The sequence below is a fragment of the Nesoenas mayeri genome (genome assembly GCF_963082525.1).
Source record: "Nesoenas mayeri genome assembly, chromosome: 17".
Taxonomy (NCBI): Eukaryota; Metazoa; Chordata; class Aves; order Columbiformes; family Columbidae; genus Nesoenas; species Nesoenas mayeri.
The window spans coordinates 11,989,288-12,014,135 of record NC_137565.1 but is presented as its reverse complement, the minus strand read 5'-3'; the positions used below and the strand labels follow the sequence as shown (position 1 = coordinate 12,014,135).

Genomic DNA, 24,848 nt, shown 5'->3' with positions numbered 1-24,848 from the left:
TGCAGAGGTGTGCTCACTTTCTTGCTGGTTTTAAGAACTAATGTACAAAGAACAGGTTATTTTTCATCTCCCTTTTTAAAGGGCAGAAGGGATAAGCCTGAGGGAAGGGAACACAAACCATTCTTCCTTTTTTCTTAATGGATAGGATAAAAAGAGGGACGTTAATATGTAGTTTAGTAAATGGTCTGATTTCAGGAGACTCTACTTGTTGGTTTGTTTGGGGTTTTAAGCCAAGAGAGTTGTAGACCAGGGAGTAAAAATAAGACAGACTGTCCGTGTACAGGTGCTGCTGCTGCTTTAAAAAGTTTTGTTATCCAAATAGGAGTGTAGAAATAATATATAACAATGAAGAAAAGTATTGTGTGTTTCTTTTTTTCTTGTCTCTGTTCTTTCCATTCACTTGACAGGGACTTAGGCAGATGTTACTCAATATTTTATCTCAGTGGGAGTGGGGGACAGGAGTTCTTGCCTGTGTGTTTGCCTCCCCCATAAGCACTGCTTTGTTACAAAGTATTTTTGAGTCCTCCTGTCTCCGTCTTCTTGTCCTTCCTTCCTTCCCAACGAGATGTATCAAGACGGCATAAATTTTATCTGGTATTTAAATGGCTTGAGTAGAGTGTGAAATGATATTTTGTTGCTGTGTGAGGATGATGTAGTGAAATGAAACACTGCAACCAAAACAGATGGTGCTAATCTTGAACGTGTCTGCAAGATCTTACAGCATTTAATTAAAGTGGTGGTGTAATTCCCATGACACCTTTAACTACAGTTTAAATTCTTGGACTATGAACTAAGGGCTTTCTTATGCAGATTTTCACTTGTGTGTGTCGTCCTTAGTACGAGTCTCTAGTGGCTCCAGAGTAGCTACTTACTTGAATGAAGCCGTCTAAGATGAGACTCTCATAAAACTGGTTATATATATATATATATATGGCATTTACATTCTTTGTGCTCCAATTTGAAGCATAAATTGTAGACTAAAGACACTTAGCAACTACAGTATCCAACATAGGAGCAAACCAATATCTAGATTAGAGGAACTGTTTAGATCGTGCCTAACTTCATTCAGAGGCTGGTAAATCAGGTGTTTTAAGGTACCCCTGGCCAGCTTCACATGATACAAGCTGCGTGTGGGAGTCCCTGGCTGCAGTGGTGCGGTGTGCTTTGGATTTTAGACTACTTGCTCCTTTTCTGAAGAGAATTAGAGAGCCCTAGTTTGAAGCAGCGCGCAGGCCTGACTTGGAGCAGCACCTTTTGGACAGGCCGTTGGGAGGTATTTTTATACCCGGATTTGTTTTGTTTCAGATAGGAGAACTGAGAGAGATAAAATGACCCGATAATGAAATGTTAAGTCTTTGAGGAAGTCAGGGTTGGAGCTGATGGCTGGTGTGGTCGATATGTAGTTCTTTTGCTCCTAAGACCCTTCAAATCTTTTCTTGTAGATCTTTGCCTCACTTTTTGTCAATCCTTCCCATTTTGGAAGTACTCCAAGGCCTGAATCTGCCTTAGCTTTTCTCACCTTTCTATACTATAATGTAGCAGGAAAAATAACATGTGATTATGTACTTTTAGCCATGTTTTTAATGTAGAGAAGCACAATAACACAGAATTGGTGCGGCCAAGTACAAGAACTGCTCAAACTTTTGATGCTCTGCCTTTTCCTAGTTCTGCTGCGTCTGAATTCTTATATAATCTCTAAAAGGGAGCTTTGTGTGTTAAAATGGATGGAATTACTCAAGTCTTCTGAAGAAGTTCATTTAGACTTGCTCTCTGTCCATTTCCCATACAACGCACATAGGCCACAAAGCATTTGCTGGAGATGCGGGGGAAAAAACCGAGAGGTGGAAGATGCGTTTTGTTTGTGTTCCATCTGTGAGGACTGCAGAAGAGGAAAGTAGTCACAGTGGCTACACAGCACTAATTAAATCTTCAGGGTTGCTGGTGCCGTGCCAGGATGGAGCTGTGCGGTGTGAAATGTGACTGGGGAATTGTGATTTTTAGCAGCCTAAGCTCTGCCAATCTGAATGGAGCGCCATGAGATCAGCAGAAGACCCTTCCAGCCTGTCTGTTCTTCTGATTTAAGCCTGAGGAGGGAAAAAAGAATTGGAGCTCAGGTTTTCTCCCTACTAGGAATTGACATTCTGGATGCCATCCTGGAGTGAAAATGGCTCCAGCCCTCAGCTGTTGCAGAGATGCGAGCTGCAAATTGCCTTTCTCTCTCTTCTTGCTTATATGTGTGTGGGATATTTGAAGTTTGAGTGCTCTTAGTTAATTTTTTTAAGGTGTCCATGCCGCAGAGTGTGATGGGTAAGACACTCACCTAGGAGGAAGGAAACCCATGTTTGCTCTCTTTTTCAAAGGACTATAAATGACGTTATTTCCATGGCCATGTATCTGACCGAAGGCATCGGCATGATGGTGTTTTCAATAATGCCTATTTCTTGGGTGCGTTTGGGTGCCTACATGGAATTTTGGCTTTGAATGCACCCTGAAAGCTGCTTTTGGATGCATCAGAAACAGATCTTTTTGTGCCATGGGAATGTTACTGTAAAATGTTGAATGTTAGTGAGGATTTAGGATATTACTGTTAGACACAGATCTGGTTTCTCTGTCTCCTTACAGGCTTGGCTCAGTGCATTTAGAACAGGCGCCTTATAAACGCTTTATTCTGTGTCCAATTGCAGTTAATTGAATTTAGAAAGAAAACATCTTAAAAAGCGCCTCTTATCTGGGAAGTTGAACCTTTCACGGCACAGTCCTCCAAAACACATGTTCCTTTACAAACCAAAGCACAAAGTCTCTTGCGTAATACATGACTTTCTAACATTGTTGGTTAAAAGTAAGTATTTTAAAGTTCTGTTTTTGTCAGGCTTTTTAGTGTTAAGAATATTATAGCAACCATAATAAGCCAAGACTATGCATTTGGGAAAAGATGCAAGAAACACAATAGATTACATCACCTGGCAAGACTTTTGCTTTGTTCTGTGTTCATTTCTAACCCATTGTGGGTGAAACAGCTTGTTCACAGTTGTGTCCTTAGGTTGGCAGCCCCGGTTTCTATCTCGGTGAGTGCCCCAGGCTGTATTACAACCAGCAGTCTGACTCCAACAAGCAGCTCTGCCCTCCCTGACCTGCTCTGCTGTCCCCTCTCTTACTGGTACGGGCATCTCTGTGGCTGTTTAATGGACCAGGTATCTGAGTAGAGGAAAAAAAACCCAACATTCAATATAATGCTTGTGGTTTTCAGTCATTTCACCCCAGTGTGACTATGCGAACAGCAGCCTGGCCGTACAGCGGCACTGGGGGTGAAGTCTGGAGCAGATGATGATGCGGGGAAGGCCGGCCAGTCTGGGGCTGCTTTTGGCACCGGTGCTTGCTTGTGTTGATTTAAGGTGTACGTTACCAGCAGTCTGTGTGCAGTGTGATGTTGTGTTTTATCTGATTGGAGCTGTCAGTGAAAGGGGAGATCCCACTCCACAGCTCCCAGCCGCACAGTCTCACTCCTGCTCCACTGCTGGTGAATCTGTGGCTGCAGGGTAAGCTGTCAGTGTGCTGATCTGATAAACATCCTTCTTTCTTCTTTGTTTCTCATCTTTAAATTGGCGAACTGATTCCGTTCACCCGACGATTGCACAATCACGAGATGCGATGTCAGATGGGGAGGTGGCCGGGGATGAGGAGGCTGCTATCTCGGGAGCAGCCTGCGTTCACTGCTGGGGAAGCAGAAATGAAACCATGTTTAGTTCTTTAATACCATCACCAGAACCACAAGCCGTAGGCTGTCTCGGCTGTAAAAACCCTCCTGCAGATAGAGGACTTTTAAAACTAGTGATGTTTTTTTGTTTAAATAAATCAATTAAAAAAACCTCTGCGTGGATGCAGATATTCTCCCTGTAGTGTGTTAAATACTTCACATAAAACATCTGTAGAAACATAGAATATAGGTAGTTGTTCCTGGTGCAGCCTTCTCTTGTGTGCTACTTCTGGATTCAGATCTTTTGAATTCAGTTTTAATTAGCAGGGCAAAATCTGGTTCTCAGGGATTAGTGTTGGTGCTTACCTGTTAAGAATTCAAACAGAAACAGGACATCTAACTAAATGCGCTGAATTGCATCTCTGCAACTGCCACTGGGAAGTGATGTGTGAGATCTCATTTTATGGTGCTACCAAGTCCAAAACCCCCAGCACTTGTCTCTTTCTTTTCTTGGGAGTCATTTTCTGTGTGGATGATCACCGGTGATCCCTCACCGTCAGTAGAATGAGACACTCCAGAAGTTGGCTAGTATAGAATTCAATTGGCTGCAGCTCTTGCTGGTTTCTCCTTTTCCTAACGATATTTTGTCTGTCATAGGGATGGGATGTTGTGGATTGATTCCTCTGAGCTTCCCCCAAGCTGCAAGAGCTTGTCTGCTGGTTCCAACAGCTCATCTCCAGCTCCTGCTGTGCTGATGGGCTGAGTGGTGCTCTGGACTAACCTTTTGTGTTTGATTGGGTTTTTTGATTATTGTTTTTTGCCATCCTCCTATTCCATGTTGGTTGTGACTTATCGTATATTCCTAGTGGATAATAACAAGCATTTACAGTTTTTTTTTTGCCTATGCTCACACTGATCTTTGTTGTTTTGTGACCTGGAGTCATATTCATTATACTATTTCAGAAACTCTGTGCATTCCTTTTCCAGCCTATAGAGATCTGTGTAGAACAGATGTAGATATTTTAGAGAAGCGTGTGTAAGTACTTTCTTTTAGAGTATTAAGTAATGCGTGAGCTATTCCAGTGCTGCACAGCACCCTACTGTGAATAAATAATCTTTGTCCTTCCCTTTTGCCTCTTCCTCCTGTGCTCCCATGTTTGCACTGAGCCAAGAACATGCCATGTGTGCGCTGCATCTCAGCCACTCTTGACTGTCCTTTCCCTTTTGCTTTTCCATGGTTCCCCAACACCTTGAGTGCATGATCAGCATTTCTGCCTGAGTGCAAGAGCAGAGGCACTGGCTGTAGATAGTCTGTAGCAGGGATAATGCAGTTCTGGCTGTGATTTCACCGCCATTGGTACCCTGGTGACATGATACAGCGTTCCTTCTGCATCTGGTGGTCTAGGACCATGCAAAAAATGAAGTCAGTTTTACTGCTTTTCAGTGTTTGGTCAGATTTTTCGCTTTCCCAGTGGAGGTCAGCCTCTGTATTCCTGTGGGCCCGCTGAGGCCTCTTCACAGAAAATTAAATAGGCAACCTGGGTAATCAGTGTTTGGGGAAATAGTCCTTGAGACATAGTCTCAGGAGCTTTGCTTGTGGGCTAGAATCCTGCAGTGCTGGGCAATATACAGGCAGAAGGAGGTGAAACTGGTTTAGAGGATGTATATGTGTATATATGAGGGAAGAAATACAAGTAGTTTTGGCTTATGTTGGTACGATGAGCATCACCTTCAGCTCCACAGCAGTTGTCTTGGACAAGCTACAGCCGCCTTCCAGCTGTTGTGCTGAAAGACAGTAAATTTTCAGGTCTAAACTTCTAAATGAGCTAAGTTTGTGGACTTGAAAAGGGAGATCCTTTTGTATGTGACATGTGGTGTGGGTTTGGGAGGAGCAGCGTAGGCCACTAGGTTAGATGTCCTTGTGCAGATGATGAAAACGGGAAGGTGCAGGTCTTTTCTTGTCTTTAGGAGTAAAAATTCACCCGTTTTCCTGTTGATATTTCCTATATGTACTATCCAGAGAAAGGAAAAGCAAGTTTACTGTTTAGATACAGCTTAATTTACTATGAAGAGGGGTGCACTCCCACAGCCGGTGTTTCCACTGTGGTGTCTTTGCTCTTCTCCCCAGCAATGACTCTTCTTGTCAAAGACGCAGCTGCTGTGTTGAGTTCTTGCAGCTCCTTGTGCAGAGCAGCCGGCTTTTCCTGTAGGGCCGCTTAGAGCCCAGCTGTTCCTGAGCAGCAAAGTGAAGGTGCGAATACTGGAAATGAAGCGGTAGAGGGAAGTAACAGCAGTGAGAATGTGGGAACACGGGTTAGAAACTAGAATACAAGCCCACTGCGAGCATGGAGTGGATATATTCCTCTGTTTTGTGTGATAATGATGGCTCTAGCTAGACTGGAGTCACACCGCTATTACCCTCGTGGCCTGGGCAGCTCCTGGAGCGGCGGAGAGAAAGGAAAGGACAATGACAGTGACAAACTGGGACCGGAGGGGAGAGGAAGAGTGTGATGGGGAGGGTAATGAAGTAGATACAAAGGTGGCAATTGCAAAGACAAAGGGAAACTGAATGTGACATCTGTATCTGCTCTTAAAGGTGAAAAGAGAAAACAAATGAGAAGTTTTGTGTGGGTGACGTGGTTCCAGCTGCCAGCTCTCTGGTGGCTTTTTCCCTGGCCGTTGTTTACTCGCTGTGCAGTGGGACACCTGCACTCCTTCAGGCTTTTAAACCTGTGTAGAGGAAAATCTTTCCCAAAATTCTCAGTAGCCATTTTCCTCTTCTTCTTTCTCGTTGGTAGTTAATAAGAAAATTCTGTCTGGTCAAGAGACAGTAAATGGCAACTTTCCTTACTCTCTTCATTTGAGCAAAGTAAAAATAAAAAGCAGGTGTGGTAAACCTGTAACATCACAATATGAAACTGTATTTCACCAGTTTCAGCAAGTCAGTTGTTTGTTTTCTTACATCCTTTAGCAGTTCCTGTTTGTGACTTTCAAGCGGTCGGATTCTGGGCTGACACTGAACCCCCTTGAGCAGCATGTGGGGAATGGGCCTTATTCCCTCTGCCCATTTGGGGTGTTTTCCTTCTAATTTGTAAGATCACAGTAAGGTAACACTAAGGTTAGAAATGAATGTATCTGTTGGAAATTAGTCGAGTTGTGGTGGCAAACCTGAAAGCAGCGCCAAGCCAGGTTTATTCAGTACTGTTTGTAACATTTTTGTTTTTCCTTGAAGGGGAAAACAGGAAAATACGGGAGTAGGAGGAGTTTTTAACTTTGTTTCGAGCTAAATAATAGGAATTCAACAATGATAATGAAATGAGCCAGTAGTATGAATGAAACTAAACTTTGAAGTAGTGTTTTAATAGCTTTTTTTCTTTTTCCATCCCCACAGGCCGAACTCACAGGCATCAAATGGCGTAGATACAATTTTGAAGGTCATGGGGACTGTGGCCCTATCATTTCAGCCCCAGCGCAGGATGATCCGATCCTGCTCAGCTTCATCCGCTGCTTGCAGGCCAATCTGCTCTGTGTGTGGCGCCGGGACGTCAAACCGGATTGTAAGGAACTGTGGATATTCTGGTGGGGAGATGAACCAAATCTCGTCGATGTGATACACCGTGAACTGCACAGTAAGTTACTCTTTCCTTGTTTCTTGATTTGTTTTTTCCAGTGAAAAATGAACTTTGTCATGAAAGGCTTTAACTTGCTACCATATGCAGTTTTGTCACAATTAGTATTTTAAGACCTAAAAGCATTTAAAAAAAAAGCTTGTAAATTTGATTTCTCTGCTGCAAGTGATTCACAGATAACAAAAATGAAGCTTGAAATGAACTTAGGAGATCTACAGCTAGCATCATTACTTAGATTTTTCTGATATCTCAGATGCATTGGAAAAGAGAGTCAATTCTAGTTCAAAGGATAATAATAAAAAAATAAACCCTGGCATAAAATAATAGTCGATGGAACAAAACACGTATGCTATAGAGTCAAGTAAACTCCATGGCACCTCGGGTTACTCTGCAAGGTCAGAACTTGCCACGTTGATCACACTGCAGGATTTGGGCACAAATGGAGGCAAGTTACAACAAGTGGATGTAATAAAAGGAAGGGGAAGGTAGGGCAAGGTGACTGATACATGTGACTACTGTAAGTTTTATTCAACTTGGATTATCCTCAGTGTCTCCAGAATGTGTGGCCTTAAAACAACAGAACAAAACTAACTTTATCAGGCGTTTCATTTGAGTGAATTTTTACCTCTAGTTTTACCTATCGTGTCTTGGATGAAAACAAGTGAAGTTTATCAATGCTAGAGTAATTTAAAAAATCCTGGACTAATATTAAAAAATCCCAGACCAATAATAAGGATCTGTTCCTTATTTTTTGCAATACATTTTCATCCTGGTAGCCTCTAGAACTTCTAGTTACTTCCTGATAAAATTTATATGCCAGTCCAGATATATAGGATATTGTATTTGTCAAGCGTGCTTTAGTTGTCCCTTAGCTCCCTGCTTCTACCCTACACTATTTTGGTCCTGGGTTATGGTATGTTCATTTCCTTGCTCGTTATCTTGTTCTAATCACTTATCTTCAGACCGCTGATTTGGTAATACAGCCTGTGAAATCACAGATATGAAACGCGGTGTATCTTTAGGCGTATTTTGTGTAGGTAGCTCTGTGCTCATGTATAATTGAAGAGATGGCTCACAAGTGCTGCACTAAACCGTTCCAGTGACATTAATTTTTTATGAGGCACCTGTTTTGAATGAAGGCCTGGCTAATATTTCTACTTACCCAGGAAACCTTTAATAATATATGCTTTTCTCTTGGTGAAATATTGTTTATTTAATATTTCAAATGCAAGACTTAAGTGTCTTTTTATTTGAGGGGAGTCACAGGTGACAGCTTCTGTTTTAAATTGATGTAGCTTGTTTATAACTAACATCTTGGTTACAACAACATAACGCTACTTCCAGTGATCATGGTATGGTGAAACCTTTAAATGTATGAATAGCTGAACCTGCTCGAGTATAGTATGGACCAGAGTACAGCAAACAGAGAACAGCATCACTTTGACACATCCTTTTTGCCTGATCCGAAATTTTATGAAGTAAAACTCATGTATAGGAATGAATTACATGGTAGTTGAAAGAAGAAGAAATTTGCTGTTGCTGTCAGGACCTTACAGGAATTTGGGGAGTTATCTCCTCTTCTGCTCTCTTCCACTTTGTAATGTGTGTAAATCATGTAACCATAGGTTTACTTGTTCTGTGTCAAAAGCACATTGAAATCCTTGTAATGACTTATCAGATAATAGTTGAAAGCGATGTAAATTGTAAGCGTTACAAATTTCACTGCTGATAGGGCCGCCTTGCTGTCTTTGGTAGTTCACTTTTTGAGTTCAAACATCAGTATTGACTAAATATTGAACATCAGATTTGCCATGAATGAGGCCTTTATGTACATTGATTCCTTGAAATACGACAAAGGACATTGCATTCAGTGTTTCACGCAGCAGGAAGGCAGAAAAAGCAGGGTTATTTTGCTGTTTATTGCAGAAATATTTGAGAGCTGAAATTAGTTTACATGCTCTTGAAAATATAAAGGACTTTGCATGTGGACATGCGAACAGAAAATAAGTTGCTGAAGCGCAGTGATAGAAACTGAGGTTCGGTATAACCCGATCATGAAATGAGCTGCGTTGCTTCAAATCCTGTTGGTAGAGGCTGGATTGTGGCTGAGGTTGGTAACTTGCAGGTCCACGACCAGAGCTGTGATTCGCTGTTTGAACTCCTATATTTAGGAGCACAAGTCCTGGAAATCTGATGCTGCAAAGTGGGAGACAAGAGTCTATCCAGAGCATTTTCTGCTTTATGGCTCCTGTATTTTGAGATGTATGAGCTTGAGGAAATAACGGCTGTTAATGTGATCATGAATTCTCACCAAGGATGAAGTTGCTCACAGTGTTTTTATTTTTTTTTTAAAAGTGAAATTTTCATTAGGGTAATAAAAAGACTTCAATTTAAGCCTTTAGATTTTATTCATTCCATTCTAACTTAGAATTATTGATTTTTCGGAGTCACTCAAATAATTTGTGTGACATTTAGTACTTTGGTTAACCAAATGAAGTCCAGTACTGAGGCTGTTCATTCAGAACCACTCTGTCCAGTTTTGCATATGAACTGTGTGGGTTGCTTTATCTTTAGAGCATTCAAGGGAGTTGATTTTGGAAACAATAATTTGTGTTTAACAAGAAAATTTCCAGTAGTCATGGGGAAAACAACTTAGTAGTTCTAAACTACTGAGAGCAGTTGTTTATGTAGTAGCTTTCCAAAACTGTGTTGATAATTAAATGCTGTCATGGGAGATTAAGAAAAACAATTATTTGTAGAGCAGCTCTAGATCAGTTAAATACTTGGCTTAGCTAGACAGCTGTGCCTTTCATAGGTGTGTCTTTTGTACATACTCCTACGTTTCTATCTCCTGCCAGGATCAGCTGTTGTGTTCTGGTTTTTATTATGATTGGATTTTAATTTGAAGAAAGGCAGAAGATCTTTATTCCGTCCCAAGTGAAAAAAGCTCATTGGTGCGGGCTCACCGAATGGCAGAAACAAATGGGGTGGTTTTTACAAGTTTGAACGAGTTTGGCGTGTTCTGCTTGTGGAAGTTGTGTTTTCTGAAGGCTAAATGCTATTTAACGATAGCACTGCCTGGAGAGGTTTGACAAGTGTTACAGCTGCTGTACTTTTTCCCATAGAAATATTTTGTTGTGGATTGTGCAGGAGAAGCAGAGCGGAGGGAGGTTTGCTCTCTATTGGCAGGGTTTCTGACAGGGAAGCTGGAGATTTGCAAGTTGCACTGATCTCATTTGCATTTGGTGACCAAATACCATCTGGAGCACCACAGAGAATTTATACTTGACTCTTGCTTTTAGTCGGTTTTGTATTCTTTTTTCTCCTATCCCAGACTTGTACCTTGTGCATTCCACGTGGATTATAAGGAGGTGATACCTGTTCCTTAGTTGCTGCCTTTGCTTTTGCGGAGAATACCTACGTCTGACATTTTAAAAGACGTTTTGCCTGATGGTTTTGTCTCTGAAGTTGTAATCTGCACATGGAGTCTATGGATAGATTCAGCTTGGTCTGTTGCATCTGTGATACTTGAATTATTGGGAATATTGCAGGGGTTAATCATGCAAGGACTAATGTGTATGTCGCTACCAAGAACACGGTTGTGGTGACTGAAGGTGCCCCGAAGTGGACTTGGGAGGTTGGCAGAATGTCAGACAGCATCTCCAAAATGGATGAGATTCTGGCCATTTGATAGAAAGATACAGTTTCGTTTCAAGAACTATCAACTTAATAGCTCGTTTGCCTCAAAATGCTGATTCTGGGGTTGCCGCCACATGTACTGAAGCTATGAAAACACGACAAACTAATATGAGGCAGGTGAGAAGCCCCATACGCCCGTCTGGCCCCCAGCTGGTCCTGTTGGCCGGAGCAACGCGTGGCACAGAAGTGAAACCCTCTATTGTGACATGTGCTTTCTCATACACTTTCAAAATAGAAGCTTAAGAGCGCAAAGCTTGTGGAGCGAAAAATAAAACTTGAGCGTTTTGCTACTCTTGGGGCAGTTGTCATAGAAGTGCCGGTAAAGCCGCGGTTAACTCCTGACTTGTTCTTGCTTAAGTCATTTAAAGATGTTTTCCCCTTAGATCAGATTGAGGGTTCTTCCCCTGGAACTTGTTTGTTGTAGGGGCAGGGACTTGCGAAGGGAAGGTGGTACATATATAATGTTATTATTTTTCTCTGGGTTGAATTCTTTTGAGCCAAAACCTTTGTTTTTCCAGCTTGTCTGGAAATTGCCCTTGATCCGTTAATTGCTGGAAGTGCTTCCCTCCAAACAAGCTGATAATCCTTGTGCTATACTGGATGTAGAACACCAGGATTTTGATGGAAACTCTTATGAAGCACGGATTAATTAATTAGGTAAATCTTTCCTGAAAGATAATTGTTCAGGATATTCACAGCTTGGGAGGCTTAAAAACTTGATCAACGACAGGAAAAACACGGAGCTTCAGTCCATTCCTGTTTATGAATTCTTGGCGTATCGGGCTGACGCAGTTGTAATCCGCGTGCGCTGATTAATGTTGAGAGGCAGAAATGTTAATTGTGGGAAGGACTTTTTGTAGGGCGTCCACGTTAGACCATATAGTCAGCCACGTTTTCAAGGATGTTTCCTGGGAAGAATCACTCACCAGAGTTCAGTTTGGGTGTTTTTATTATAGGTAGGTAGGGTTCTGGATGCTCGCTTAGTAAATTGCAGATTTTGAAGTTTATTTTATCAGTTAAGTCTTCTAAATGAAGTAAATGCTCAGCCTACAGATGTGAAGTAGGTGGTGCTTTTCAGTATTTATAAGGGTTTAAAGAAAAAGAATGGAAAACTTGAATTTTGATTATTTTTTCCTTGTGCCCTTCACTTTCTGTTTCCATTTCCAATAGTCTATTTAAGGTCCTTTAAAGGTGCCGTGCTTGGTTTCCCGTAGCTGTAAGGAATTGGGAACTCTTTCGGGAGACATGGAATGTGTTCGTGGCTGCTGTGCGGAGAGATGTTAATTATTGAACGAGAAGATGTTCCTGTCCGTTGAAACGTATTTAAGTGTATGAAGCGATGGTCAAAATCAAGAACAAGCAGGTCTTCCTGTGCAATGGGGATGCAAATGAATAGCACTGCGTTTAATGAAAGTGCTTTTACATCTCTCATTCTATTATAAGATGAAGAAAGGAGGGAAGAAGGGAGTGTTTTGCTGCCGAGATGGCTTTGTGTCTGGCTTTGATACCCTGTGAAATCAGCACAGGGTTGTCTCCTGGTGTCCTGCTTTGATAGGCGTAGTCGAAGGGGGCACGACAAGGACCGTGTGTCACAACAGCTGGGTTTGTGTGCTCAGTGTTGGACAGAATGAGACCAGCTAATGGACGGAAAAGCAGCTTATGAACGAGAAAGAAAAGGAATCTCGCAGAAGCTGAACTGCAATATTTTTGAAGGCTTTCCATTTAAAAAGCTACAAATATCAAGCAGCCGAGTGGCACTTATTAATAATTTGAAGTGAAATCTGAAAATGCCTAATTGCCTGTTCTTGAGTTAAGAGTGGAATTAGCAAGTAGGTTCATATGACAGAAGACTTTAGTGGAATATTAAGTTACTGGAAAGTCTGTTCCTGGGTTGAAGACTTTCAATAAGATAAGTAATTTGCATTTTCTTAATTGCTTAGCATAGATTACTTCCAAAGACATGAAAACCAAGTTAAAGTTTCGCATTCTTTTGGAAAGAAGATAGGATCTGAAAGTGAATTCCTACTTTCTCAGCTTGCGGAATTGTTCTGTGACCCTTATATTTGACACTGTTAATTGGTGTCTGCTGATTGCCAGTCCAAGTTGAGCTTAGACAAAATAAACTTTTCCTTTCAAGGAGGCATATTAAATGAGGTTATTATGCCATCATTTGGGATTAAGGAATTGCTTCATGGGAAAATGCCAGCTCCTTTGATAACACACGGAGTTGACAAGAGCCTTATTGTGTCTGGGCAAGATGTCTTCATTTTATTTCATTTTCTTTTCACAATAAATATTCTTCCCACCACCTCAGCTTCTCCTCTCTTTCTACTTTAAAATCGATTATGGTTATAGACAACAAAGCTATGAGTTGTTTAAAATTAAATAACCAAATCTGAGTCTCCCATTTGGAATCAGGTTGTTCTTACCTTTTCCTTAGCGCTGCTTTTCTTCAGTGGTGTTTCTCTCCACGTTAACAGTGAATCTCAGAGCAGCGTCAAATGAATTCCTGTGGCATTCAGGAATTCATTATCAATTGCAGTCTTTTCACTTGTTACAGTCTGCAGTATCTAAGTCTAAAAGGTAACAAAAAGATACCGAAATCTACCTAAGGGTCATATGTTTTTTAATTTTAATCTTCCAAGAATCAACATTTTTAATGTCTTCCCGTTTTGGAATGTGGAGGTTTTACTATTAATTGCCACAAATTACCTTCTGAAAATTGTTTGAAGGAAAGACACCGATGGGAGATAAGAAATTCTCTATTGAATACCGTACTTGTTCCTTTGAACCTTCCTGCTTTCAAAATACCAGCTTAGTTCAATTGAAATAGTTGCAATGTTGAGTGATTAATCTTTAAGTTTTATTGGCCACATGGTAGTTATTGTTTTTCTGTTGTGTTTTTGTGGAAAAATGCCTTGGCATTGGTTGTGAAACACGAACAGCTGTGTCCTGGGGTGTTTAATGGTTCTTTTGCAGAACTGGCTGGGCCAGACCAGACTTTGCAGCAAAACCGGCCGCGTTTGAGGGCAGAACCAAATTGCTGCTTTAAAGGTGACACTGCACAGAAAGTGCTGGGAATCCAAACCAAGATGATCACAGCCCAGAATCTTCTCAAATAAAAGCCAGAGTGAGGTTTTACTAATGAATTGGAGAGAACGATTGGGTAAAATGTGCTTGGAATTAACGAGAGTGTTGTGACCAAACTGAAGTCCAACTTTTGAATGTAAATAAAATTGATGTGTTACCACAGGCAACTCGGTGAACCATGTAATTAGTTTTTTTCCATGAAAAATGAGACTTTATGCTGCAGCTGCAGCAAAGCAGTATGGAAAGGATTTGTATTCTAGTTAGATGAAAATTAAACAATCATTAAAATATTGTATTTTTAAAAGTACTGCTGGGGGGGGGAAATGAAAAAAATCCAATCAATAGGATTTATTTTTGAGCAATGTGTTGGGCGATATCATCCACAGTAGTGGATGTTTTTTTTGCTTGAGGGAATATTTTTTTTCCAATGAAATGAACTCCGTTAACTGTGTGAAGCAAATCTAAGTTGGCTTGCAATGAAATCTGCATTAATAGAGCTCATTAGAGATGTTTGTATTTTCATGTACGGAGTAATCCTGAGAACACAGAGTGAGCTCTAGTGGTGAATTTCATCCTCAAAACCAGATGAAATGCCGCCTTCAAAAAATAATGAAAAAATTGCATACAGTTGCATTTTGATAATTCTGCTTGCTATCCTGCTCCTGCCACATGAGATCCCGAACTCCACCATCTCATGGTCGCTGCAACCAAGGCAGCCCTGAACCTTTACCGCTTCAACCAGCCCTCCTTGTTAGTGAGGATGAGGTCCAGCAGGGCAGCTCTTCTAGTCGGCTCCTGCACCTTTTGCATCAGAAAGTTCTCGTCAAGGCACTGGAGGAACCTCCTGGACTGTGGCTGTGGCCGAGTCGTCCTTCCAACAAACATCAGGGAAGTTCAAATCCCCCACCACAACCAGGGCCTGTGACTGTGAGGCTGCTCTCAGCTGACTGTAGAGGCCTCAGCAACTTCCTCACCCTGATCTGGTGGCCAATAATAGACACCCACAATAGTATCACCCTTGCCAGCCCGCCCCTTAACTTTCACCCATAGACTCTCAACTCGCTGGGGACAGCAGGGTGACCATGAGCCAGCACTGGGCCCTTGTGGCCAGGAAGCCAATGGTACCTGGGGTGGGTTAGAAGGGGGTGGTCAGTAGGTCAGAGAGGTTCTCCTGCCCCTCTGCTCTGCCCTGGGGAGACCACACCTGGAATCTTGTGTCCAGCTGTGGCCCCTCAGTTCCAGCAGGACAGGGAGCTGCTGGAGAGAGTCCAGCGCAGCCACCAAGATGCTGCAGGGAGTGGAGCATCTCCCGTGTGAGGAAAGGCTGAGGGAGCTGGGGCTCTGGAGCTGGACAAGAGGACACTGAGGGGGACTCATTGCTGGGGATCAATATGGAAAGGGGCAGTGTCAGGAGGATGGAGCCAGGCTCTTCTGGTGACAACCAGTGACAGGACAAGGGGCAATGGGTGCAAACTGGAACACAGGAGGTTCCACTTGAATTTGAGAAGAAACTTCTTCCTGGTGAGGGTGTCAGAGCCTGGCCCAGGCTGCCCAGGGGGGTTGTGGAGTCTCCTTCTGTGCAGACATTCCAACCCCCTGGACACCTTCCTGTGTAACCTCATCTGGGTGTTCCTGCTCCATGGGGGGATTGCACTGGATGAGCTTTCCAGGTCCCTTCCAACCCCTGACATTCTGGGATCCTGTGATAATGCCGTGTATAGAATAATCTGTGAACTTGCGGTGACACACACATGCTACTGGATTGCAAACAGAAAACATTGAAAAACACTCTTCTAAAGTTATTGCTTTAGAGAGAAACTGCGGGTTATGTTTTCCATTACGTAAAAGTTATGTCCTTTATTTTAATGTTCCTATTAAAGGTTATAAATCTGGATACAAAAGCCTTATACCCCAATTCTGAGACTAGTTTCATTTTAAGTGGACTTAATTATACATGTGCACTTACTTATCCAAGGATTTGACAGTAATCTGTATTACAAGTAGATTGGCTACCAAGAAACTTTTACATGTGGCAATTTAGAATGAGATTTGATGGATGGTTCAGTGTGGCAGTGACAGGCCATGAAATTTAAGAAGCAATATGGTACTGTGAGAATGAAGGGTTTGGAGCATGAAGTCTGTTTCCTAATTTTTATTTGAAACTACAGGGCATGTTGAGGTTCTAATATGTCATTTCCAAAGCGATATGCCATATATAAGTGCAAAATTCCTATATTAAGGAGTGTATATTGATAAGCTTGGTCTCAGGAGGGTGAATAGAAGGTGGCAGGTGTGGCAGTTTTCAAGCAGAACTCCAAGAAATAAATCTGTTTTTATGTTTTTAAGAAAAAATGTCTTTCTAATTCAGCTTGTTCCATGACATTCTAGTTGCTCTGTCTTTCTGAAACATAAGTAATACCCTTTTTACAGCCAAAGGAAGCTTCAATTCATAGGTGATCAAAGTGTCATCATACAGTGGGTTTTTTTCCTTGAATGGCTTCAGGAATTTCATATGTATTGTTTAATGCTCTCTAAAGAGATGGGAAGTATGAAAATTCTTATTGTGTCTGCAGGGGGAACAGGAGGGTTTATAGTCTTATGTGTTTATGGCTCTGGAGAGCTGCTTAATCAGTTGGGGAATGGAAGTTAAATCTCTTGGCACCTTCTGAGTTCAAGCAAATGTATCCTATGTAATATTTTGCAGTATATGTAAAAAAGAAATCACTGAAATCTATTCTCTAAGGCGCATGAGGGAAGTGTGTGGAGTTTTGTCCCCCTGTAATTTTGTCTTTTTGTTTCCCCTGTATTAAAAAGATGCAATTTCTGTTAATATGGTGCTAAGTGGTGTGACTATAAAGCAGGGATGGATTTTTTCTTTGATCAGTGGTCTCTGCTCTGGTTAAGCAGCGGATATGACGTTGGGCTGGGCTGGAACGATGGAAGGCTTGACTGAAACCTCTGCATTTCTCAGGGATGCTTCTGAATGTGCCTGGGAATTCTGCTGCTTCCAAAGGCTGCTCATCAGAAAGAATATGTATTTCTGACAAAAGTTGCATAGATTCACTTCAGTGTGCAATTGGCTTATTGAAAGATACCATTTTGGTTTTGTTTTGCACAAGTTTTATATTCTGACTAACTTAAAAATAACTCACGGATTCTGTGGCTGTTCTTAGCAGCTCTCAGTTGTTAGTCCAATTCTGATATTCTTTTAAAAGCAGAGTAAGATTTTTCACTGATGCAAAAGAAATAGATGCAGCTCATCCAGCATCTGGAAAGCAAAGGTGGTTACTTTTGCCTTGTTTGGTAATAAGTGGAAAGAATACATATGCCGCAGCTTTTTAACTGATTATATGCACAGTTATCTCCTTTTCATGGTCACTGTAGAACAAATGAAAAAAATGGAAGCGACTGATAGACTCCTGCCTCCTGAGAAAAGGAACTCAACTTCAGTTTTAAGGCTGACAAGTAATTTACACCTGTGCCGTATCCCCTTTGTGCTGTGCGCTGCGTTGGATGGCGCTGGCTCAGCCTCTGCACAAACTCGGGGCTTGAGCTGATACCCAGAAGGGTTTGACAGTCCAAACGGAGGAGTTCTCACTCCTCTGGTTCCTTTCCCATTCTTTGGGAAATAATTTGTTCAGGAGCTAATAAACAGAGGAGGTAAAGCTGAGAGTAATAAACAGCAAAGTGTTTCAGAGCTCTCTCTAGAGAGACTTTGTACCTGGAGAAGCTCTCCATTGAAATGTGTAACTTCCAGACAGATACTCCCTGTCCCAGATGTCTGTAGAATTATTGCTCAGTTCCCCGTATTGCCTTTTTCTTAAACTAAACCAGATTGCAGCAGGCATTATTTTATTATTACTTCTTTTGCTGTAAACCACAGTTAAGGCCTGGGAAGTGGGAAGGAAAGAGATTTTGCCTGCGAAACTGTCACAGCTTAGTTTCCAAAGAAATAACTCTGGTACTCAAATTGCTACTGTGTCCGTTTTTGGTGTGTGAGCTCCTGCCAGGCCTTGGCCTCAAAGTTTCTCAGCCCGAAAATATAAGTGGTGAGCAAACGCTACACATGAGCACTGTGTGGTGTGTGTTGAATGTGCCACAGAGAGATGCTCAGCAGGAGCGGGATAACAAGCAGAATTGCAACCCTGGATTTCAGCAGGGCAAACTTTGGCCTTTTCAGGCCATTGCTGGGGGAAATCCCATGGGCAAGGCTGCTTGAAGGTAAAGGCGCCCAAGATAGTTGGTCAGTGTTCAGGGACTGTTTCTATTGGGCACAAGATCAGAGCACCCGACACGTGGGAAGTCAAGGAAGGGAGCCAGGAGACCTGCGTGGTTAAACAGGGAACTGCTGGGTAAGCTCAAGTGGAAGAGGAGAGTTTATAGCTCATGGAAGGAGGGGCTGGCCACTTGGGGAGAATACCAGGCTGTTGTCAGAGGGTGTAGGGAGGCAACTAGGAAAGCTAAGGCCTCCTTAGAATTAAACCTGGCGAGAAGGGTCAAGAACAACTGGAAGAGCTTTTTCCAATACGTGGCAGAATTGAATGGGAATCTGCTTGAGTTCAGTTTTCAGTTCTCTCAGTGGTTTTACAATTATTTTACTTATTTATTTATTCCTCAGTAGTAAACCAGCAGGCCCGTTATGTATCCTCTTGGAAAGGTGTTTGTTTGCTTTTCTTTCTTTCTCCAGTAACTGAGTACAGTTTGTTTTGTCTGTTAACACTGAGCAGGAATTAAGAATAAGTTCCTGAACTCAAAACTGGCAAAATACAGAATCTGTAGGAGGCCCATGCCATATATATTAAACACCAACCCCAAACCAAAACAACAAAGAAACCTGTGGCAAAACCCCGTCTGCTTTTAAGAAGTAGGATCTCGAGCTTTAACACTTTCTATCTCTGTTGTCCTCCTGCTTGTGTTCCTCCACCCTTCCCGCATATCAGAAGCAGCAACTGACTTAGTATTTTCATCTGAATTTAATGGCTTAGTTTAATTGACATGTAATCACTTTGCTGAAGGAGTAGAGACCTTGGATTACTCATACATTGGAAAATCTATGGTAGCTATTCATTATTAAAGATACGACTTTATCCAGCTGAGTGGTATGTACAAGAAACATGCTGCTGATTTAGCTGAAATAACAGGGATGTGGAAGGAGCTGCCGGCTGATAAGGCTGCGTGATTCATTATGGTCTCAGTTCAGAATCTTCCATTGCTCAAACTGCTGAGCTCTGGAGTTTTGTACTCTCATTTGTCTTTGTTTTAATGGGATTAAGTAATTATGTGTGCATTTTCGTTCAACTAACTAGCCCGATAAAAGCATGCAAAACTGAATAGCCTATAAATTGTCAGCTCTTCTGTTCTAGAAAAAAGTGCTTTGATTGCACTGCAGTTTTTAGATCTCGGCGCATATATTTAGATGACCTACTGAGGTGAGCAAGACTATAGAAGTCGTTTATGTAACTAATGGGCTGCAAGTCTCCCCTGGGGAATGCGGTTGGGCAAAGCAGATCTCAGCCTGAGCTGCAGGGATTGGAACAGAACACTCTGCAGCGTTTTACAGCAGAAATAACAGATACGTCACCGAAGGCAGCGTCTTAAGTGACTCTTCTTCCCAACAGCGGAATAACTTCATTTGTCTTGATCGTATTTGGTATTGACATTTAAACTTTGGCTGTATTGATATGAGTTTCAAATCTTGCTCCTGCTTTGCCAAGTCTGTGCAACAGTGAAGACTTTCCTGAGTTTTTTGTTAGCTTGATACCCATCTGGGTTTGCAAGTATTAACTGCTAGACATGTATTGTGGCATGAAATGGGGAGCATTTGTGTTTAATGGAATTGTCAGGTGTTTGGTATGTGATAACATCAACCCACTTAATTCTTTTTCACAACTTTACGCTTTCTATGTGGTGTGTTTATACAGTGAATTTTAGCTGTGTTAATTCAAATTGTCTTGTTTTGAGAGTTCATGTAATCACTTTCAGAAGTGGTTATGTTTGCTTCCTGCTTCTTGTTTATTATAAATGTCGGTCTGGGGAAGTAAAGGTTTTCCTGTATTCAGAATGATAGGCAACAGTAACTATGCAATAGTCTTCACCATTCGTTTTTAAGTGATCTGCATATAAGACAACTTTTGTACCACTATGCTGTTTCATCATTTCATGCCAGAACAAACTTAGTCCAGATGTGTCAGAGCTATAGTTTCCCGTTCTCTTCTGGCTGCAGTGATGTTGTCAGCACATCCATTGCTGCTTTGCTGGAGTGTGCAGCTCACCCTGGACATCGCAGCTTCTGAGTTTTGTGGAATTGTAACTACTTAATCCCAGGTAGCCATTTAAATTAACCTGGTATGAGGAATAATGAATGACTGTGTCCTAAGGATTATTTTTCTTGTCTGTACAGTTTGTCACTGTGATTGTAGCAGCATTGTGCAAACGAAACAGTAACTTGTAGAACTAATGCTAGGGATGGAGAGCCTTCCCAACATCTGGGTTTATTTTGTAGTCTGTGGAGGAAAATAAACCAATTTGCTTTTTTTGCCTGTAATAGAAATGGAATTAGTTTGTATCCTGGATTCTTAATGGAATAGATGCACTGCCTGAACGTGGAATCTGTCATATCTTTATACTAGATCTCACCTGACTATTTACAGTGGCTTGTGAGCTGTTCCCTAGGTTGCTGTAAGACTGGAAGATACCAGTGGTTACTCCTGCCTGGTGGTTTTTCGCTGTGGAGCCGATAGAAAGTGGGAGCCGAGCCTGGGTTTGGATGGAGCTTTTTCCCCCTGCCACCCAATCTGCTCCCTCAGCACTTGAACCTGGGAGGTTTTCCAGGATGGGAGGGCGAGGAGGAGCGAGTTCTGCCCCAGGATTGGCTTTATGTGCCGTGATAAAAAGTAGACAATGCAAACAACACAGGAAAGTTAAGGCTTGCTTGCTTATCACTTCTCCTTGTCTTTCTGTGTTCTGTTAGCAGGGCAAGTTGGGAAAAGGAGAGCTGCTGTGGAATTGTTTCAAAAGAACAGATAGCCAGGGTCCTTTTTGTTGCTCACGCTACTCCCAGCTCAGTGTTCATGCTAATTCTCATGTGATTGAGGCTCTTGGACGGTGACAGAAAGACCTTTACAAAGTAATGCTTTGGGAAGATATCCCACTGGGTGCTTTTGATGCCACATCTGGGATGAGATTGTAAATTTAAAATAAAAGAGAAAGGAAAGAAAGAAAATGCAACCCTGAAATCCCATGAACTGGAACTTTTTAAAAGCCTTTGAACATATAGAGCTTGAAGAAAACTAAAGGAGTTAAGATATTTTGTATAAATATGTTAGAAAAGAATACCAAGTGCATTCAAAGACACAAGTTTTGTTTGCGATGGTTGTTGTCAATATGGACAGAAACACTTGGTATTGTCTCAGTCTGTCACTGTAACATGTTGAGCATTTGCGGTTGTAAATCTATCATATGTCAGAAATATGAGATTTTGCAACCAAATAAAAACATTCTGAAACTTTGGATTCACAAAACTTTACGCCATCTACCATAACTTTGGTTCTAGCTTCTGTTTAAAGGGAGTATAAAGGGAGTTTTCTAAAATGCATGTACTGTGAAAATCGTAGCTATGCTTATGGAATTGTAGCTCATTTAACAGCAGCTTTGCGAAGATTTGCCCTGTGCAGTGTCCACGGTAAGAGGGTGACACCCAGAAGCACCTGGGCACAGTCGTCTTCAGCAGAAATTACACCATCAGGTTTCTGTGAAAGCAGATGAAGTTCTTCAGAGGCGATGTCTATGTTAGTGAGTAATTCACTGAGCTCAAAGCAGTTTGGTAGATCGAAGCCGTTGGGTTGAAGGTCCTGTAGGACACACTCTATGAAACTGGGGGGCTTGTTGGAGCTGGACCAGATGCCCTCACCTCACCATGGAGTGGTTTGAACAACAAACCTACAGTTCAGGCCCTTTTGAGGGGTATTTTAGGATGCATGTGGAACAGAGATCCTGGCTTTGTTGCTTTGCACATACAAGATAACAAGTAATCAGAGTTGCCCGGTATTTATGCTTCTCAAATGCTGCCGTGATAATTTGATTTGTTATTTGTCTCCAGGGGCTGCACTGCATGGATGGCAGTAGTTCCTGGGGATTATTTTCCCTCGAGAGAGAGACACCATTGGTTGCGACAACATGTATTTGTGTTTGAGTGTGTAAGGGATTTGCTGCGTCCTGGACTTTGTGTGTGAGTAAGGAACAGCTGTTCAACATATGTGCAATAAACCTGATGAACCTGGGGCGTGCGGAATTGGTCGTGTACGTGTTACTGTGCTGGCTGCTGCAGGGGCGGCTTATGGGTGTCACTTCTGTCCACTGCTAAATGCCTGGAACTTAGACACGAATATTGAAAGCCCTCATATCTCGGGCACAATTTCTAGATATGAAGAGAGAACGTGGCCACTGATGGGGGGGTGGGTTGTTTCTTCGTGATGCTGTGTGTGCTCTCGGACCCAAAACATCAATATTGGGATGTATGGCAGGGATCGCCTGTGTTCCTGGCCCTTCTCTTGAGCTGTAATACCAACTATTCATCTTGTTTAAAGTCACTAAATATTTTAATGTTTCATTAATATTAAATATTAAAAAAATGGATACCAGTACTGAATTAATATGTGAAGGAGCTTTTGAATATTATCTAGTCAATTGAAATAGAGTGGGGAAAAGACAAGAATCCTTTACTACTGACTCTTGGATTTCTCTTCGGTTTAGTCCTGTAAGTAATGGATTAAAACTAAAACATCAGATGATATGATGTACATAGTTTAAATTGTTTTGCCATTATCATATTTACATTACTCTTTCCTTGTACTTTTGTTAAGCAAATTAAAGTCTTGTTAAATATTTGGGAAGAGAATGTTGCAATAGTGTGATTAGTTCTTTGATTTTGACAGAAACAGTTAACAAATGGGAGCAAGCTCTGAGTGCTGCATTTCTGGCAAGTGCCGTCGGTACAGAGTGTACTGAACTGGAAATGTTGCAGAGTTAGCACAAACCGGCTGATATAAAAAGCACGTTTTTGTTATAAACACTGCTGCTTAACAGAGTTGTTGGGCTTGCAGAACAGCTTTAAACAGCGACTGTTGCTTTTGAGTAATATTAAATATTTGTCTTTTGGTGAATGTTGTCTTAGGAAAAATCACTGTAGATAACAAACTAGTCCTTTTGTTATGCACTATAAGTGCAGTTAAACTTCCTTGGTTTATCTAGATGATTTCAGTTTAATTTATATGGTTTTGGGAGTTTATTCTTCAAGAAGTTTCGGTTTGTTGTTTTTGTGAGTTTTTTTTCTTCAAAAATAAGTGTTTGTACCGATGTTTTCTGGTTGAAAAATTAGCTGTGTTCTTGCTAAGCTGTGTCTTGTTTTCCTTCTGGCTTGGTACTGGCGCTTTAGTGTGTTTATTGCCGTGTTTCAATTGACTGGAGTCCCAACAGTGACGGCGAATATCAACTTCAGAAAACATTTGCGGGAAGGATAAAGCAGCGCGAGTGTGGAAACCTTTCCAAGCTGAATCTGTACAAATGCTCTCGAGTTCCGCCCTGGGAACGACGGGCTCGTCGATTTATTTTCTGTGGCTCTCTTTTTAATATGAAACGCTCTGAACATATGGCATGCAAAGCGTCTCTAGGCGCGCTGTGTTTTGTGAATGATCTGGGGTGCATTAACTCATAACCAGGATCAACTGGCTTTTTTATTATACAGTGTGATTTGTATGCACTGAATTCTGGGCTTTATGTCACCGTTCCTTACTTGATCCCGCAGTGCCGCTCTTTCTTCTTTCCAGCTGTCTCCGTAAACACAGTTGCCGGAGTGATGCTTTTTGGTGGACATTTGGAATTGTGTAGCAATAGGAGGACAAAATGTTAATTTGATGTATTTATATATTTAAAATAAAAATACCTGTTGTTTAATTTGGTTTATCACTTTATGTGCATCCTGATTATTTTAGCAATGTTTTTTCTGTAGGGCTATAGGTGGCCTAATGTAATCTTACTTGTGTTTACTAGAACTAATGGGATGGATATCTTCTATGATCTTTGAGTGAAAGAAGACAAAGCCAAAAATCTCTTACCATTCTGTCTAAAGCATTTACATACTTTTGTTGGTGTAGCAACCATTTTTCATTTGCAGTCATCTTCTCTAGAAGCTGGAGGTCTAGGATGCTATTTGAGGACTATTAGATGCTCACCTATACCGTAAAGCATCTGGGGACCTTTTAAAATTGGCTCTTTGTGGCAGCACATCTTTTGAGTCCAATAGAATATTAAAGGCTTGGCTTGGGAGTCCTGGAGGTGTGCACAGAATGGTGCTTCAAACACCTGCAATGTTACACATTCAGACTCCCACCCTGAGACTTGGAGATTTAATAATTAAAAGGGGGCTCTGATGAAGAGTTTAAGTGCTGCTTATCCTTTAGCTGTGGCTACTTTTTCCGTTTATTCTAATGGCTATAGTTAATATTACAGGTAGATAAATTATCAGAGGATAATCCCATAACTGAGGTTGGAAGGGACCTCTGGGTATCTAGAGCAGGTGGCCCAGAGTGACCTTGGATTTGGGGTATCTCTGGGGGCAGAACTCCCAGCCTGCCTGGGGAGCCCGTGTTCAGTCCAGCTTACACACTGTCCCTTGTCCCACCACTGGATCCCATGGAGAAGTCTGACTCCATCATCTTCACTCCTTCCCACCAGCTATT

At 41.7% G+C, this 24,848-nt stretch overlaps 1 protein-coding gene across 1 annotated transcript in view; it reads left to right on the top strand.

Moving 5' to 3' along the window:
* Positions 1–24,848, top strand: part of MED13L (mediator complex subunit 13L) — a 188,498-nt gene that overhangs the window by 10,730 nt on the left and 152,920 nt on the right. Inside the window, exon 2 of the mRNA XM_080355133.1 lies at positions 7,086–7,323. Coding sequence (XP_080211259.1) covers positions 7,086–7,323 — 238 coding nt within the window. The remainder of the gene's footprint in view (positions 1–7,085; positions 7,324–24,848) is intronic.